General features: G+C 38.7%; 4 protein-coding genes across 4 annotated transcripts; 2 read left to right on the top strand and 2 right to left on the bottom strand.

Annotated features, from left to right (window-relative positions):
- Positions 1–1141: 1141 nt before the first annotated feature.
- LOC121743418 (DNA polymerase epsilon subunit 3-like) lies at positions 1142–3706 on the bottom strand. The gene is made up of 3 exons (XM_042136724.1): positions 3411–3706; positions 2483–2601; positions 1142–1527 (listed from the first exon to the last, which is right to left on the bottom strand). Exons 1-3 carry the CDS (start codon positions 3608–3610, stop codon positions 1376–1378), a joined length of 471 nt encoding a protein of 156 aa, XP_041992658.1. The 5' UTR covers positions 3611–3706; the 3' UTR covers positions 1142–1375.
- Positions 3707–4138: 432 nt separating this feature from the next.
- On the bottom strand, positions 4139–8884 carry LOC121745117 (proline--tRNA ligase, cytoplasmic-like). The gene is made up of 13 exons (XM_042138904.1): positions 8737–8884; positions 8149–8233; positions 7966–8051; positions 7560–7652; positions 7285–7401; positions 6848–7035; positions 6525–6591; positions 5961–6083; positions 5699–5851; positions 5024–5308; positions 4650–4868; positions 4469–4562; positions 4139–4380 (listed from the first exon to the last, which is right to left on the bottom strand). The coding sequence occupies exons 2-13, from the start codon at positions 8198–8200 to the stop codon at positions 4316–4318; spliced, it is 1542 nt and encodes a 513-aa protein (XP_041994838.1). The 5' UTR covers positions 8201–8233; positions 8737–8884; the 3' UTR covers positions 4139–4315.
- A 4049-nt stretch (positions 8885–12933) lies between these two features.
- On the top strand, positions 12934–16796 carry LOC121745159 (rho GTPase-activating protein 5-like). Its single transcript, XM_042138959.1, has 5 exons — positions 12934–13696; positions 15133–15253; positions 15358–15477; positions 15658–15888; positions 15993–16796. The coding sequence occupies exons 1-5, from the start codon at positions 13317–13319 to the stop codon at positions 16563–16565; spliced, it is 1425 nt and encodes a 474-aa protein (XP_041994893.1). The 5' UTR covers positions 12934–13316; the 3' UTR covers positions 16566–16796.
- Positions 16797–17328: 532 nt separating this feature from the next.
- LOC121743694 (protein FANTASTIC FOUR 1-like) lies at positions 17329–18368 on the top strand. Its single transcript, XM_042137024.1, has one exon. It carries the CDS (start codon positions 17600–17602, stop codon positions 18263–18265), a length of 666 nt encoding a protein of 221 aa, XP_041992958.1. The 5' UTR covers positions 17329–17599; the 3' UTR covers positions 18266–18368.
- The last annotated feature ends 965 nt before the right edge of the window (positions 18369–19333 follow it).

The raw sequence follows: 19333 nt of genomic DNA, 5'->3' as shown, positions 1-19333 counted from the left end.
ATGAATGTCTCGTACGTTAGCGTCGCTGATCCGATCCCGTGTAATGCTTGCTTGTCTTTCTCCTTCAATTTCTCTGTCAAACCCTGAAAATGGATTGAAATATGAATGTAGGATAGCGTCTCATGAAAATCAAACAGTGAATATATATAGGTTACAAGATTCACTGAAATTGTTGCTCACCTTTACAATCATCCCACATCTGAACCAGAAAACCAAACACCAATTAATATACAGATGAAATTATAAGAACAAAAACAATAGTTTTGCTATGTTCATGAAGATATAATCATAGTAAAACTATGCATTGCTCTCTATAAAAAATAAGAATGGAAAGTAGACAATAGTACTACCCAGAAACCGAACTGATGACTATGAATTGGAGTAAGTTGTAAGTTGTGAAGAGAATTTCGTTGAGTATTCATAAATTGAGTGAGCAGGGTGATTATAGGGGGAGGAAAGCTGAGCATGCACTGCACACATGTAAACCAATGCCTACTCCCAATGATTATAGGTCAGAGTTATCAATTATGATTTCAGATTATTCTATAAAATTATATTTTAAATTATGTTTTTTATTTATTTATTTTGCCACGAATTAATTTTTTTTAGGATTTTAAGTTGTATTTTTATTTTATTTAATGAAGTGTGTTTTTTATTAATTGAATTTGTTGGAAAAAAAATAATAAAGTGAAATCGAATGAATACTAAGTTAAGAGATGATTAAGAGACGGATAAGAGATAGAGGGTTGCAAGTTCTGCCTTTTAGTTAAGAGATTGAGTGAAAAGTACAGTGAGACCCATGAATAATTAAGAAATGAGACGGTTAAGAGACAGATAAGAGACAACGTTGCGGATAACCTTAGTAGTGTATTATTTGTAATAGTTAAACAGAATCTGGACCATCAGTAAAATACCAAAATAAAACAATAATAATTGCACAACAAATTCCATGTTTCCCGCCCAAAAGTGTACTACAGTAAATTCAACCAGCGGTCACTTTTAACAAAAATTTTCACTTTTAAGTAGTATAGATTTTAGGTAATATAGATGGTCGACCTTATGATTTTTTTCCCTTATTTTATTTATAGTTTGACTTTTAGTTACTACAAAACACTATTCCAAGTTCCAGCACTCAGTCACATAATCTTAAATTAATTTCTATAGCTGAAAAGGTTATAAACTGTATGTTGCTCACCTCTCTCTACCAGCAACATACGCATATACATACACAAATCTGAAAATAAATAGCAAGATGGCAAAGCAGTGTGTAGTGATTTAAATACTTCCTCAACAAAGAATGATACTGGAAATATAAAACAGGATCAGCAACACTATGCTAATCTTGCTTGTGGTAGAGGTGAGCAAAAATCCTGCCTCAGTCTGAGTTATCTTCGTCCCCGTTTTCAACCGCATGTCGTTTGTTTCGACCTTCACTGGGTTCAGCTGGGGGCGGCTCTTTCCGTTTTGCATTCATGTTTGTTTCTTTTGCCTTAGACTGCTTTTTCCCGGCATTCTGTCGTCTAAACTCTGCCACAAGATATGGTGACATAGGTGATGAGTAGCAAATGGAGTATAAACTAAATCGTGACAGGAAGAAAAATTGATAATGCAATCCACAATTTCAAGTGTATGTGCAATATTTTGGTCTGGATTTGAATATAAGGATAAGGACAAGAGAAAGCAAATGACTGTTACGATCTATGACACAGCGTTCTGGATTTGAATTTAGGGTTAAGGATGAGATATAGGCCGGCCATTGAACATCAAATGCATCTTAATCAAGTGGCTTTTTAGCAAGCTCTAAGAATGTTTTAACTATGCACAGAAGCTCAGGCGACTATCAGAAGAAAGTGAAATTGTTTCAACTCAACAATACAAGTAGTGTTTAAGATCTCATGGATAAAGAAAATAAATGTCAGCTGCAATATCTCCTGATGAAAAACCCTTGTCAAACTATATGATTGAAATACTAATATACATCGAGGAAAGGGAGTATCATGGGCATAAATGCCCACAAAGGCACAAACAACATAGTGCAAAACCAGCCTATTATAATATCTCCTGAGGATTGTCACAAAATTTTATGTTGTTGGGGAACAGTTAAAACATGAGACATGAGGAATTTGTCCAGGAGATTTGTAGCAATTATCTAATTGTTTGCTTTGATGAGAATAAGATATACTATTTGAACAAGTTCAATGAGTAAACAGTGTGATTAGGTAGGTAAGTTATGTACAGTGTTTCTACATAGATTTAGCTGATCATGTCTACCAGTTAATAACATGCAATCATCTGTGAGAGAGACTCGATTAATTTTAACCCCAACTATTCAATTGTCCACCTTGTACAGTGGAGAAGAAAATAGACACATTCCCAATGCTTTGCATGAATAGGAAGTGGAAGTACTATAAACGGGAGAAAGTGCTCAAGGAAATTCAGAAGAGGAAACAAAAGGCAATTAAACTCTTACGTATGTGCTTACCTTCAAGAGAATCCCGCAGAGGCCCAATGAACTCTGGAAAGTCTATCTCTTCCAGGGCCTTGAATACATCTTCTGCATTGATCATATTTCTTTTTGACTCCTTACATATGTCATTTGCACTGTAGATACCAGGAGATCATGCACAATAAGTCATATGACATAGACCAGTTGATTTGGCAATAGAATTCAGAACCACGATAACAAACAAAGAAGAGTAATTTTACTTGAATCTAAGTACAAGAGGAAACAGACAACCAACAAACAATAGTCTAGAAAAAGGAAAATAAACTAATGTAGTAACAAAAGGGGTTCCCTGTCATTGCAACATTATTTCATGAGAAGGAAGGTTGGACTTGATATTCAATAGTAATTAAATTAGACAAGACAATAAGAGACTAATATGTGCTGTGGCTCAGCAATAATCCACAGATTATGTTGAATGACTACTCACAAAAGTTAGAAGCTTAAGAGCTCCAACTCCACTTTTTAGAAGTAATGATGCAGTTTCCTCAAACCACTTTATTCTTGTTTTCACCCAGTTCCCAAATTCAACATCCAACTAAATATCACTGGAATTGATTGATTATTTTGGTTTGTAAATCTAAAATTTTTAAACAGATAACCAAAAGTTGAACCTCAATCTGAAAAAGACCAATTCATAGATAAAACCCTAGAAAACGGTAGACACTTTACCAAATTGTGGCAATAAGCTGACATACTCCACGAATCAAGCAAATCCAGAAACCAAAATTCAATAACAGATAAACAAATCACATGCCCAACCAATTTGCTATTGATCTTGGGTCAAAAACAAATAAAAATACCGCTAACAGTAGAGGTCATACACAATACAGAAACATCAGATGCATAGGAGTAATAAAAAAGTCACACGTGTTGCGGAGAGAGACAGAGAGAGACGGAGGCTTACGTGGCGGAGAGGTAGTGGATGAAGATGCGTGTGCTCTCAGAGAAGGCGAGGAACGAGTCGCGGAGAACGGTAATCTCGGAGCCGGTGGAGAGCTGGGAAAGCTTGTCCTTCACCACCCGGCGCACGATAGCCTTCGGCAGCGCCTCCGCTTCCGAAACCACATTCTCCGTCGTCTCGGTATCATTCTTCTCTTCCGCCATCTGTCTCTCTCTCACTCTCTCGAAACGACAGCGCTTTGATTTTCTCAGCGGTGGGCGATGCTGAGTCCGCGAATTGCAATTGTTTCAGGATTTTATTTTCCCGCCATCTATAATAATATATACTCCTCAATTTAGGAAAGCCGTTCTCAATTATATTTATTATTATAGTTAAATGGAATATTCGATTTTATATTTGATATTTTTGAAAATATTTAACTTTATCTCATCGTGTTAAAAATTTATCCCCAAGTGTTCAAGCTTATAATAAATGTGAAAACATACCTAACATGTTATTTTTTTTGTCAATTTCATCTGAAATTATTTTACGAAAATATTTTTAATCAAATATTTATCATATTTTAATATAATCAAAATTATACGAATATCTTTCTGAAATATAAATTGATGAGATCATATTGCATAATATACCCACTTGATTCAGTATAGACAAATTCAGAGGTACAGAAATAGTTCAAAATCATGATAGATGAATGAGAAGATATCAAAATAACAGTGAGAACATTCAAATGGTTAAAAATGTCACCAAAGATGATTAAGTATCTTAATCCATACAATGAACAAAAGTTTTATCAAACACATCTTTTTCAGTAAAATATCCGGAAAATAAAACCACAAACTGAAAGTTAGATTCGATGGTGTTCCAAAATCACAAAAAAACAGCCTGTTTGAAGCTGGTAGATGGAATCAGTAACTTCTTCCCCAGTAGGTCCACTTTTTAGCAGGCTTTCCAGATGTGAAGCACAACGTACCTGCACAAGAATAATACGATATTACAGGAATCGGGTTTGAATGTGTCAACTATGAATGAGAGTAATCACACGAATCATGTGATAGTACCTTCAGGGAGTTCAGGCTGTTCGAATGGAGAACATAGAGACTTGGCCGCACCCATTTCTCCCTTCGTTTTCGCCTTCACGTTCTTCTCCTCCTCCTGAGGCGAGGGAGGATAAACAGTTAAACACAAGTCATCTAAAAGAAGTACTACTTGTTATGGGGCGTTGAAAGTATAGCAGCATACCTCCTCATCGCACCATGGGGCCAGAATCATCTTCTTCTGGGAAAGTGCCTCTGTGAACTCTTCCCAGTTATAGACAGTTTGGATGCAGGTATCACGTTTTTGCTTGGCAGCATCAAAGAGACTTCGTTGGATATTATCGAGCATCACTTTAACTTCCTCAGTCAAATCAGCCATGGGAATATCACTCTTAGATGAATTATCTCGTCGGACAGCACGGACCTGGCAAGATGAGAAATCCAGAGTGAACAAATGAAAGTGGATCACACACGGCAGTCAACAGAAAAAATGGCTTCTGGCTTATACTTAAGCATGCAATTACGAGGCTAGCAGCTTGGGATAAAGCAGCAATACAAGCAAACGAGGCCTATTCATACCGTTTTGTTTGCTAAGTCCTTTGGTCCTATTTCGATTCTTAGAGGAACGCCTTTCATTTCCCAATGAGAATATTTCCATCCAGGTGAATAATTATCTCTACAATCCGCCTCGGCACGAAATCCTGCTTCATTCAAGGATTTTACTGTGGATGCGCATGCATCAAATATCCCCTGAGTGTCTGCATCCTTGTAGGGCACGGGGACTACGATTACTTGGAGAGATGCTACTTTAGGAGGCAGCACCAAGCCTTTATCATCCCCGTGAACCATTATCATCACCCCTATCTGTGCCAAAAAATTTATCACAAAGAAACAGGTATAAGGGAAAAGAGCAATCTGGCAATGAAAACTCAAATCGAGTATGCAGTATAAATCTTTGAATATGCAAAGAAATCAGAGTAGGAATACAAAGCGTAGAAACTCAAAACGAATTTTTCCTCCATCTAAGATTTCATTGTCAAACTCTTACTATTTTACACATCAGGTACTATTTTACCCATTTAATTTACAATCCAATGTGGTATTCTAATATCTATCTCCAAACATTAATATCTAAGAAAATCACATAATCACAGTTTCAGCCTCAAATTCCATATAAGCTATATAGAAGGAGATACGTGCAGAATGTGTAGCCCTTGCTATTATAAGAAAACTACAAAGCATCAGATCATTTACCGTTCTCGTAGTGTAAGCCCAGGAATTCTGCCAAACCATAGCCCTTTCTCCTTTCTCATTCTCAAAATTAATCTCAAACATTTTTGCAAAGTTTTGACCCAGACAGTGTGAAGTTGCCCCTTGCACACCGCGACCAGTATTTGGGACAAATGCCTGTCATGAAGGAAAGCCACCACTCAGATAACAATAGGGAAATCTCTTATAAGGATAATTTGAAACGGAATATTATGTGAGTAATATCCAATAAAATTAATATAATGACCTCAACAGTAGTTGTATAGAGTCCACCAGCAAACTTCTCATGCTCACTTTTCTTGCCCTTAATAACTGGAACAGCCAAGAACTCTTCATAGATGCGTCTATACAGCTCCAAAATGTCAAGGACCTGAACAATAGACAACCAGAGAAGAGCTACATCATGAAAAGAACCCAAATCTCATCGCCCAATAGACATGATACATTGAAGACAAACTGAGTAAAAGAGAAATATAAAACCTTTCTCGTGTCACATGAGAGATGTGCTGTTTGTACACAAGTAGCGTTTCTTCATTGATCCATGAAGTGAAGTCGGCCAAATTGCCAGGCAATTGCTCTGTGGTGTATACAAACAGCACATCTCTCACGTGACACGAGAAAAGTATTTCCACAACCTATTGAAACATTATGCCTGAGATAATATACAAGTAAGGCATCAATCTCACACTTCCAAAAATATAAATTCCTATGGTCCCTGGCTCTTGTACACTATTTTTGAGGACTTCTTAAAGGTGTAACTGTTGCATTTATTAAACATTCAATACTAAGCACCTATAACACCATAAATTACCTCAGTATCTGCTTCCTCCTTTGTTGCAAAAGCAGTATGTCCTTCTTGCCAGAGAAATTCACGACTCCTGCATAATTACAAGCTATCATAAATATTCTGATAAAAAACAGCTTTCAACGAAATCATGTTGTTCTCATTGTGTCCATCACACTGTATGAGCTGTGAGGATTCATAAAAAATAAACATTATCTAACATTTAATTTAAGCCTCCAGGAAACAGGTCAGAATCCGCAATGTGAGCAAGGGAGCATTGAAGAAATAGCATACCACCACACCATCAATGAAGTGAAAAATTAGTCTTTTATAAAATGTACAGTAAGTACCTTATAAATGGTGTAGGATTGCTGAATTCCCATCTGACAACATTGCACCACTGGTTAAGTCTCAGAGGTAAGTCACGGTGCCCCCTAATCCACTTGGAGAAATATGGGTACATGACTGTTTCACTAGTTGGACGGATAGCAATCTCCACATCTAGCTTAGTCTCTCCTGACTTAGTAACCCATGCAACCTGCACACAATTAAACAAATAGTTAGAACCAAAAAGGTGAGACCACTGGACAAATAACTCATGCACAAGCCGCAAACAACTAAGCTTAGTAGTTAGTACCAAACCAGGAATGAACAGTCTGTCAGTAACTGGTAATGGGCCAAAATAGTTCATTGAACTGGACAGTACATGCCTTTCCGACATACCCACATATACAAGAAAAAAGGTCCAGGTCATGATGAAGATGAACCAAAAGCAAAGTAATCTTACCTCGGGAGCAAACCCCTCTATATGGTCCTTCTCCTTCTGTAGGACAGTCTCTGAGACAAAGAGAGGGAAGTAGCAGTTCTTAATGTTCATTTTCTTAATTTCAGCATCAAAGAAGTTCTGCAGAGTTATAATAGAGAGAAAATTAGACACAGGATGCCATGTCATGTTGAACATGACAAATATTAATGAATATCAAGTCGGCTAGGGTAATTAATGAACTCCATCATTCGAAATACCAACATAACTAATGATTTTAAGGTTCAGGTAAACCTTACGTGCATAATCTCCCAAATTGACATTGCCCATGGCCGCAGAATGTAGCAGCCTGATATGTCATAGTATTCAATCATTTCCCCATTCACCACAACCTGCAAACAACTCAAAGCAACAAAAATTGAGTTCACTTTAGCATCCAAATTTATAATCGGTGACATGAATACGAATGACCAAATCATATGTTTAAGAAACCCCATAATACTAGACACTTGTGCACAACTAACATAACACAAATAATCAAATAAAACATTCAATCTCTGCCACGAAAATTACCCTCCGTCTCCATAAAACTATTTCGCATATGCAAAAGAACCAAACATTTGGTATTTCATACTTGAATAAACATCCAAAACCCCAAGCAGGTAAACACAAATATACTAAATTAAAATGTCGCCATACTCGTACCTCAGAGTACCATTCCCCGAAGTTCTCATCCTTCTTATGAGAAAGCCCCAATCCAGTCTCTTTCTTCACTTCCTTCTTCTTACCCTCTGCAAAAATCACTCACAACCTCAGAACAAAGCCAATCCAAACCGCATTTAAACAGATTAGCAATGAAAATTCGTAACATAATTTCACAGTACTCACTGGCGCCAGAGGTACTTGATTTATTAGAACCCGGGGCATCTTTACCGGCCATGATGATAAACCTTCAAAACTCACACTACAGCTCCTGATAAGATAATTACAGACGGGAACTAATTCAAATTTTGGAATAAATGTTAAATTATCAGCATTCATGATCCACTACGGCAAATGGAGGAATCAAAATCCACAAGCATTGCACTAGTCAAATTCCAACGACATACAATACAGCGAACTAATCGAGAGAAAATTACAAACGGCAGCTAATTCAATTTTCGGAATAAATGTTTAATTATCACCATTCGTAATCCACTACGGCAAATGGAGAAATCGAAATCCACAAGCATTGCACTAGTCAAATTCCAACGACAATCAGCAAACACATCGAGAAAAAATTACAAACGAGAACTAATTCAATTTTCGGAATAATGTAAAATTATCAGCATTCATAATCCACTGCGGCACTTGGAGAAATCAAAATCCACAAGCATTGCACTAGTCAAATTCCAACGACAATCAGCAAACTCATCGAGAGAAAAAAGGAATACGTAAATTGAATCGGCAAAGTACGAGAGCGAATAATATACGTACGAATCGTGCTGCTGTGAACAACGGCCAATGAGCCGCCGTGCGCGGTGAAGGGGTGGCGGCGATAGAGAGAACAGAGGTTTAGGCTTTCAATCGTTAATTCTTCAAAAGTCAAAAGAACAGAAAGATTTACATAATATCTCTCGTATCGACTATTTTACTACTTTAACCTCTTACAATATAACGTCAAGAAAATAACATGGAAGGAGATAACTGTATTATCTAGGGAGAGGGATGTAATTTTTCAAACATATATATATCCATGCGTCCAATATTTAAGATCAAACACGCCCTAAAAGAAAAAAATTATGTCGAGATCGTCTCTTGGATTATTCATTGCAATTAACTTTAATGTTGAATTGGTAAGTTGAATATTTATTTAAACTTATGGGTCGGTGGATAGTTTTCTACGAATCACTAATGGAAAAAAATTACTTATGGGTCAGATGTAAAACATAAAATTCACTATATGATTCGAGAAAATTTCAAAAAATTACTACATGGCAAGAAAAAAGTAATGATAAATTATTCAACCATAGTCTTCAAAATCCTTATCGTCTATTAAAATAATTATTTTATGATCATCATTCTTGTATTCATGCTTCAAGACAGATCTGCTTGGAAACGAGGTAGGAGTTCTATATTTAGTGATTGATGCCAAGAGATATAAACCTTTTATAGGCATTAGTTCTAGAATTAAAAGAAAATAAATTTGAAAGGAAACGCTAATTTGGTAAAAGAAAATAAATTTAAAAGGAAACACTGATTTAGTAAAGGGAAATAAAATTAATAACAACGAAATGATTAAATCAAAACAAAATTGCTTAGCCTACATGTCTTGCAATATTCGAAAATGAGGCTCATAATTCTCTTGACTTCGTTTCTTCACAAATCAATCCACTAGTCTTTAATCGTTGGTCCATGCATGTAATAATTCGTTGACATACACTAGTATCAGTATTTGGTTAGAACAGCTTGACATTTAGTTCGATTTTGTGTTTTTTTAATAACCCAACATTAGGTCCGAGTTTTTTAACACAAAATATTGATATTTCAATAGAGTTGCACTAAAACAAGTTTCAAAGTTCTCTTATTTTTATTCATATCACTAACCCCACAATCAATCAACAATATGAATCATTAAATTAGCTGGTTCATTTAATCGGGTTGAGTCGGTTTTGCTCCTTTTTTATGACACTAAAACTTGACTAATATATGCACAACACCTACACATATTTTCTTTTAAAATTGAGGGTTTATACTTGAATTGCATTCAACACATAACATTAATTTACCAATTCAGCTATGATCTCATAAATGATATATTATGCATGATAATCTACAAACACCCTATAATAAAAACTATACAAACTTTAATCTTACCCACCTAGTACAATTAATCAACGAATAGTTTAATGTTGACATTTCATACAAATCTGTCAACAAAGGGTAATTTAGAGAATAAATTAATCAGTCAAAATCATTAATTTCGTTGAGATTATGCAATCCAGATAATCGCGTCTCTTCAACCTCCGCCCATTATTCATGTCTCCTATCTCTTCTTTCCCTTCATTCCAACTTTTCGTCTTTCCTCTCCAATATGTCGCGCTTGCCATTTCGTATGTCAGTAACGGTGCAACCAACAGAATCATAGCCACCCAAGAACTCATTCAGTAAATTGAAAGTCATTGTAGGTCCAATGTTGGCCTTTGTGCAGTCCTGCATGAATTTATAATGGATATCCCCAAGGTTACGGTTGGATTTCATGTATCGGACATGCTTTTTATCTACCATCCCGTGATTGTGTAGGTCTACAAAGTTGCTGACAACATAGCGAGGACTGCTGGAATCGGTTGAATACTTCAACGTAAGTTTGGCATTGCAATGACATCTGCTAGAACGGCGTCTACGTTTGGTAGAACTACCCTCTTCGTCGACATCCCACTTTTCACCTTGTCTGCTGCATACAATAGTCAACCATGTTTTGACACCATTTGAGTATTTGTGTCCGAATCTACGAGTATCAAATCGGCAGTCGTTGGCATATGCTTCATAAAAGGAAATTCCTTCGGCTAATGTTTCAAAGACCTGACCAACGTAAGGTTTCAGCTCGGGTCTGCAATCTGGGATAACTGCATCGGTACACACAATAAATAAATGTCACCGAAGAAACTCATCAAGTAATTATACGGGAAAGACTGCCGGGGCAGAATATCATCATGAAATGACACCGGAAGAACTGAATATAACACACAAATAAGGTGTTGTCATCTTAATCTCCTTTTATACAGATTTCTTACAAATGTGAACGGCAACACATACACTCTTGTCTACATCCGGTAAGACTGCCAAAGTAGAACATTATCTACACTAAATACCAGCATATCATTCTTGTCAAATACCATGTCAACACTGACGTGCTGATATGTTACACACAACAAATAATCATAAAAAAGTAGAGGATATTCAACCAATTCTTCACCAAAAAAAAAGTCACCAAATATATTCTAGCAATTCCTCAGAATATCGTAACATATCATTATTATGTAAAGTATAGAATATTCAACCAATTCCCCATAATATCGTAACATATCATTATTATGTAAAAAGCATCGAAACAAGCATCAAAACGTATAGAATATACAACCAATTCTTCACCAAAAAAAGTCACCAAATATATCCTAACAACACCGACCAATTCGATATATAGCCTACTACTCAACCTCATTCATTAACTAACGCAGAAACATCCAACATAATCGTCATTGGTTTCAACATTATGATATACCACTAGTTCAAATTAGCATGAAAAATACCTTGAGCTTAGTCAGATATCTCCATTTCAACACAAGTGTGGACGTTTAGGGTTTAGGGTTTATGAGATCAATTTCCACGGGAGAACGACGTTGATATCGAAATGTTGATTCCTCATAAACGTCGATATCGAAATGTTGATTCTCAGAAACTGCTTATATTTTATGGCTGAATGAGAGAGATGCTTCGGGTTGAATGAAATCTATTTTCAAAAATTAAAATAATGATAGTTTGGTAGATTGGAGATAAATTAGGGACTCATCTTTGACCATTCACGTCAATAAGTCGTTACATAATATTGTTGTCAATATTATGGCAATGTTGGAGTGAAATGAGGGATGAAGTAACTAACGAAAGAACCGAGTTCCAAATACACCCCCAGTGACAGAAATTGTATTAGGTGTTGACATCGATATATCAATCCCATTGCTAACCGTTGATTAATTCCAAGAAGTGTGCATGATTAAAGTTTGTAGTTTGTATTATAGATATGAGTTTGTATTTGATCACACCTCGTACACCCAATATTAATATTAATACAATGGTTTAAAAACGGAGACTTGGATGATGTGGTTGTGTGATGGACAATGGGGACTCACGTAACGAAACCGAGTAGAGACATTCATTGGTCAACAACTACTCGCGATCTCTGCTTTTGCAGGTGCGTGATAGGATGAGACTACCGACGTACATGGTCGGACACACAGGGTGAGACATAGGCAAAGATGGTGTGGCATGAGACCAATGATCAGTCGATGCCGCTAGACAAGTGGCAAGTAATATGTGAGATGTTATTGTGCATGTGTTTGATTGTTTTTTACGCGAGTGTGTTCTTTTCAAATGAAACCTTTTCAAGTGTATACCTGTTACCTGGTCAATTATACCTGATACTTACTATTTTACTAACATGCCCTATATACTTGATCCAACCTCCTCGTCTAACTTTTATGGATATAGTCATATAGAGTCGGATAAGATAATATCAAATATTCAATAGTATTTATTTTAAGACACCTCTAGATTTTCCTATCCAATTACATTCTCTTTTGACTCATACTACTTCCGTCCTCCTGTATTAGGAGTTGCATTTATTTTTTTCATTCATTTTATAAAAATACTATTTTCTACATTATTTTCTCTTTTACTTTACTATTTTTCCATCTTAACTATTTATTGTCATTTTTATAATAAAACAAGTGCAAAAAAATAAATGTGACTAGTATTTTCGATTCCAAAATCACTTGCGCAAAGAAAATCATGGAGTAATTTCTTAATGTAAATAAAAAATCCAGTTATTTAAAAAATTCAACCCAAATTTATTAAAGACCATAAAATTGTATGTGCTTCGATATGAGATACCTCCAACTAGCATCCAACAATACATACTTGATACACCCCCCAATCCCGGTGATGACACAAATCCGATTTCCCTCTCCTTACCTTTTCCTCTTGAATGCACTAATTGACAGCCAAGAACCATCTGCAGAAATATCAAAATACAGTTAACCAAAAAAGGCCAGTTGAATAAATAAATCAGTTCATGATTACCACGTCTTCTTCCTTTTTTCTTTACCATTCCTTCAATCCAACTCCACTAACCTCAAAAAATACAAATATATTCCCCCACAAATTCCCACCAAAGACCAAATCTTTCCTCAATTCAATCCCACCACTCGTAAATAGATTCCCCAAGAACCGAATTCTTGAATTAAAAAAGTGGGATTTCGGAAAGATCCCGGCTTTGGTTGATCTATTCAACTCTTGTTGCAATGACAGAGGTGCTCCACTCCCCCTCTTCCTCCTCCCCCACTTCAATATCCACTCCCACCCACAATGCCACGTTGTTTCACCAGACCGAGTTAGATAGAGAGGAGGATGAAATTAGGGTAAGGGAGGAGAGAGAGAAAGATAGGAGAGATCAGTTGTCGCTTCTAGCACTTCTGCTGACCCTCTTTAGGAAGAGGTTTCGGATGGCTTGCAAAGCGGATAGAGACACTTTCTCTAGCGGTGGTGGTGGTGGGGTTATGGAGATAGGCTGGCCCACCGATGTGCAGCATGTTAACCATGTCACATTTGATAGGTTTGATGGGTTCTTGGGCTTGCCTGTTGAGTTCGAGCCTGAGGTTCCGAGGAGGGCTCCTAGTGCTAGGTACATTCTTCGTTTTCTTGAATCCCAAAAATGTGAAAATTTAGACCAGTGATGCTTGTTTCTTATTATGAGGTTTGGGCTTTAGCAATGTGATATGACAGGGTTATTGGTGTTCTTGAATCTGAATAATGTGTATTTTTGCAGTTTTTGAGTAGGTGTGTGGTAATATTATCTTATCTTGATGTTTGGGCTCTGCCAATGTGGTATAATAGGGTTCTTGGTGTTCTTGAATCTGAGTAATGTGTATTTTTGCAGTTTTTGAGTGATGTGTCATGATCTTTTTTTATATTGGTATTTTGGTACTAAATGAAATGATGGAGTTCATCCTTTTCTTAAGTAATGTGTATATTTGCAGTTTTTAAGTAGGTGTGTGATGATCTTTTCTTTTCTTTTCTTGATGTCTGGGTGCTGAGTTATGTTGATTTTTCAGTTATGTTTGTGTCAAATGTGTGATAATTGTCTCTTAGGTTCAATCTTGATGTTTGGTTCTATTTCTCTATGATGCTAATATGTAGTGTTCACCGTTTTCATGAATCCGACAGTGTGGATTTTTTTCCTGCTATGTTTGTGTTCAACACATGATAATCGCTTCTTATCTTGCATATTTTGTTTGTACATGATGATGAGGTCCTTTAAGTTCTTCATATCTGGTTTGTCATGTAATGTTTATTAAGAAGGTTGCTTTGTTGATATGATATTATAGAAGTACAAAACTTGTGCTCTTTGATGATATTGATGGAAAGGAGAAAATTGCATTCTTCTAGGCATCGAGTTTGGATAAGGTTCTGAGTTGTGGTGGTTTCATGAAGTTCGATTGATATCCTTAATTGATCGATGTATCGTTGTATCGTTGTTTAGTGCTCTACTAGTCTTGAATTTATTGATGTGATCTGTTATGACTGCACTTTGACGCAATTAGATCTCATTTATGATTTATTTCTAATCTACCTAATGAGTCTGGGAGGTTGGTCTTGCTTCTTACTATTTTAAGGCAATCTGTTGTCACCGTCTCAATAAGTATGGTTAAATGTAGTTGGAAAAGATACATTTATTAGTATGAACAAATCCTCATAATGCAGCTCATTAAATGTGCATACAATTAGCTTAGATATTTTAGAGTTACATGGAATTTGTAGTGAAATAGATTTGAAGTAAAATGGCAGCGATTTGAGCTTTGTATAGAAGTTAAATCCAGGACTTTATGATCTCAACGTGCGTTGCTTATTTCAGCTTCTTGTCATTATTTCTATCGCCTTTTGTTGCATTCCTGCATTTAAGAGGACTAGCGGATTAGCACTTGCTCGGAAAAAAGAACTCGGTCTATGGATTCTAGTCGAATTGCCATTTCACTTTCTCTTAGTTCCTACTTTAAACTATGCTTGTGTGGAAATCTACACTTAATGAACTTTCTTGTTTGGGAAAAAATCCGTGGATAGTGCCACTGTTTTCGGAGTTTCTACCGAATCCATGCAGCTCTCTTATGATCCGCGAGGCAACAGCATTCCGACTATCCTCCTTCTTTTGCAGAGGAATATGTATTCCCAAGGCGGCTTGCAGGTTTGTCGTTGCGTTTCAGTTGGTGTTTATGCGTGGTGCATTGAACGACCCCATACATATTATGCATACGACCGACCTTTCTTATTCTACGAACACATGTGCAGGCTGAAGGAATTTTCAGAATAACTGCAGGAAACAGCCAAGAAGAGTATGTTCGGGACCAATTGAATCGAGGAGTTATCCCCGAAGGCATCGACGTGCACTGTTTAGCTGGCCTGATCAAGGTAAACTAACTTTACCTTAACATGGTGCCTCTTGATAGATTTTGTTTTTTCGTCTTGCTGATTGGATTAGAGCAGTATGATCTTTCACAAGGCACTGTGCTTCGTGTTGGAAGTGTCGTGTTGTAGAATGAATGTTGTGTTCTGGCTCGTGTGTTAACATATTTCGTCTGATCTGTGTAGGCTTGGTTCCGGGAGCTCCCCCGAGGGGTATTGGATTCTCTTTCTCATGAGCAAGTGATGCAATGCCAGTCGGAAGAGGCTTGCGATGAACTAGTCGGGCTTCTACCCCCGACTGAAGCTGCACTGTTGGACTGGGCGATCAACCTAATGGCCGATGTCGTCCTAGAGGAACACCGGAACAAGATGAACTCACGCAATATCGCCATGGTGTTTGCTCCCAACATGACTCAGGTGATGACTTCGTGCTGATTTTCTTCTTAGACGCGCGAGGTTGTCAAACAGACTGACGCAAGACTCTCCCATCATTCTAACGTTCTTTGAATTTTCTCGAGCAGATGGCCGATCCATTGACGGCATTGATGTACGCGGTGCAAGTTATGAACTTCCTCAAGACTCTGATAGAGAAGACTCTACGAGAAAGAGGCGACTGTGTCGTCCAGCGGGCCTCCACGCCCCGCACGAACCCTTCTGACGACAACGGCCATCAGGCCTGCTCGCAGGTCCGCCACAAAAACCCTGCTGAATCACACGAAGAGGCTAAGCAGACCTTTGTCGCAGAGGATCCACATTCAAGGCACGGCCCGCGATCCAGCCAGGTCGAAAACACATCCGATGAGGACTATTTCAGCCACTCAACGCCCATTGAGCAATCCGATGGAAGCGAGTCTTGTGGAACTCCCGCTGCTCAAGAACACAAAGCAAGAGCTGCACCGAACATAGCTGAGAATCAGCTCGAGGAGAAGAAGACGAGCAAAACAAGCCAACCGAGCAACTCTAACCAGACAAGATCCGGATCAAGGAACGAAGCCGCGGACGCTGCAGCCACTAAAGCCAGCCACCTGAGCAAGGGCGTCAGCAACCTCAGCCGAATAAATTCAATAACAGAGCGATGTGAAGCGTGGCGTTGAACGAAAGAAGGTCCATGGTTTCTTATAACCTTTCGTCACTTAGATTCTCAATTCCCCACACTGTGTTTGTGTGTTTGTGTGTGTATCTATTTACTATTCTGTCCTTTGAGTTTCACTTCATCCAAGTTTGTATCTATTGTTAGAGAGAAAAAAAAAAGAACAGTTTAACTGCAACTGAGATGTGTCTTTCTTCACTACAAGGCAAAGGGCCGTTTAAGCCTGTGTCGAAAATCTCGTATTTCGCTTGGATTGTGGTCCGACAATCCGTGATTGCACCAAAGCCACTAGGGCTGGACATTACAGTCTGTTGTTGCTGTCAATCTCATAGCTTTAAAGACTACTTTACATAAAATTGAGCCATCATTTTCCAAAAATATATGGAACAATCAAGAAGGATCAATTTCGAATATTCCTAATGTTTTTTCATTGCAGAACATGAAAATCTTGTGTAGATTCTGATGCAGTTTAAGGTCACCTCAACCTGAAACTGACCCCCTCCAAAAATATCAGTTCCTTACAAGTTCAAAACATGCCAAACTTGGTAAATTTACAGCAACATCATTAGGTGATAATGGTGTGCTGGGCTTATCTTCCTCTGCCAATCACAATCTACTAACATGAATAGCCTCATGTGATTAGGAAATTGCAAGAAATCGAACGAATTCTTGAATTATCGCTTGGCTACGCGAGTATTTCATCAGATGTAACATCTTACGAAATCGAACCCATTCTTGAATATGGAGGGGCTATGCGTATATTTCATCAGATGTAACGTCTAGAAAGACGAGCCTATTATAATGAAAAGGAGAAAGATAAGGTGGGCAATGAGGAATTTTATAAGTTGTGACCACCAAAAAAATCAGAAAAAAAGGCTCTAAATCTAATAGCCACCCATCCTATTTAGCTTCCTCAATAAATACTTCCCATTTTTCTTCCACTTTTTCACCAATAATCTCATGCTCTTCTTGTGCACATTTCACTCTTCTTTTTTCACACACTGATAGATACTTTTGTATGTATGTATAGCTCTTGACATGGCAGCCTGCGGCGGCATAGAGCAAATCTTCGAGAAGCCATTGCCGGAATCTCAGAACTTTCTAGAAGCCCTTTCGCCGTGGAAACACATCAAAGGCTTGAAGTCCAACACTGAGTTATTCGGTGAATTGCATTTCAAGGAAACTCATTCTTCGTCTTCATCGGTTGGAGATATCAAGAGAGGGAGGGGCGGTTACTACCCTCCCTCTGGTCGGGGGAAGCACAATCAGAGCTTCTCCTCCGACAGCCTCTCCCTGTGCACGGAGGGGCTAGGGTTCGAGAGCTTCGACGATGTGGAGGAGACTTCGAAGCACGGGGAATTCTGTTGTAGAGAGGTGCGGGAGCACAGGGATGGGGAGAGGAGCGTGGCAAGGGATTTGGAGAAACAACGGGGAGAGTCGGCTAGGGCGAGTAGGGCGGCGTTTCCGCCGCCGATCTCGTGCATCGGGAGGAGCGGGAAGCCGTGGGTGTGGTTCAAGTCGTATAGGGAGGATGGGAGGTTTATTCTCAAAGAGATTCGGATTCCCACGCAGGAATTCTTGCATGCATGCCGCGAAGACGGCCGCCTCCAGCTGCGGTTCGTGCAGTCTGACGACGAGGACGAGGCTGTCGGAGAAGAGGACGAGCTCGAGGCGGAGGTCGTTGACGATCAAGACGAATTGTAGTTTCACAACATAAGTTAAAATTTGGTTGAAATGGTTTAGGCCATCCACAACGCTGTCTCTATACCGTCTCTTAAACCGTCTCTTAACTACTATTTGAGCACTATTTGAGGGCCCCACTGTCCTTTTTTCCTCCATCTCTTAACTAAGAGACGGAGGCTGCAACGCTCCGTCTCTTAACCGTCTCTATACCGTCTCTTAATTACTATTCATTCAATTTAATTTATAATTTTTTTTAAAACCCAATTCAATTTAAACAAACACACTTTATTAAAATTAAAACAAAATTAAAAAACACACAAAATAAAAAAACACACAAAATAAAAAAAACACACAAAATAAAAAAACACACAAAATAAAAAAACACACAAAATAAAAAAAAATTAATCGGAAGGGCTAATCATCCTCCGGAGGCGGTCGAGGTTGAGGGGGAGTCGGAAGGCCAAGTTGTGCTGCCATATGCACAATTCCGTTCCACCAGGCCGCGTATTGGGAGTGCGAGAAGCGGGAAGTGTCCGCCATTGTGGCGGTCATGTACGCCACCATAAGTGTGTCCGAGCCTCCTCGCGAGCCCGATCCTGAGGCCGGCTGGCTTGATTCGCCTCGGCCCTTCCTTGCTCTAGCCGCTTTCGCCGCCTTCGTCCCTTGCGGCCGACGACGCGTACTCGCGGATCCTCCTGCATCGCCGACCGTACCCGCAAACTCCTGGGATTCAACATCATGTTGGCTGATGCCTTCAGCAGTGTCACCACCAGACGCACCAGCACTAGACGAGTATTGGCCACTCGCCGTATGCTTCGTGCGCTTCGAGTTTGAGCCCGAGCTGGAGCGGAAACCGCCGGCCCATCGTTCCTCGTCCTTGACGGCGCGCCAAACATCAACAAATCTGAATTGATGTCCCTCGTCCTGGTAGTAGGCGCGCAAAGCGGACGTCAAAATGTCGGTGGCCGTGGCGCCGCTTTGGTAGCGCGCCTCTTCCGCCGAGTAGATGCCGCAGAATTTTTTGACCTGTCGGTCGACTCGGTCAAAGTGACAGCGGATCATTTTAACTGTGCGCTTGCGGGAGCGGTT

This window comes from Salvia splendens, chromosome 8 (genome assembly GCF_004379255.2).
Source record: "Salvia splendens isolate huo1 chromosome 8, SspV2, whole genome shotgun sequence".
Classification (NCBI taxonomy): domain Eukaryota; kingdom Viridiplantae; phylum Streptophyta; class Magnoliopsida; order Lamiales; family Lamiaceae; genus Salvia; species Salvia splendens.
This window is presented reverse-complemented; position numbering and strand designations above follow the sequence as displayed.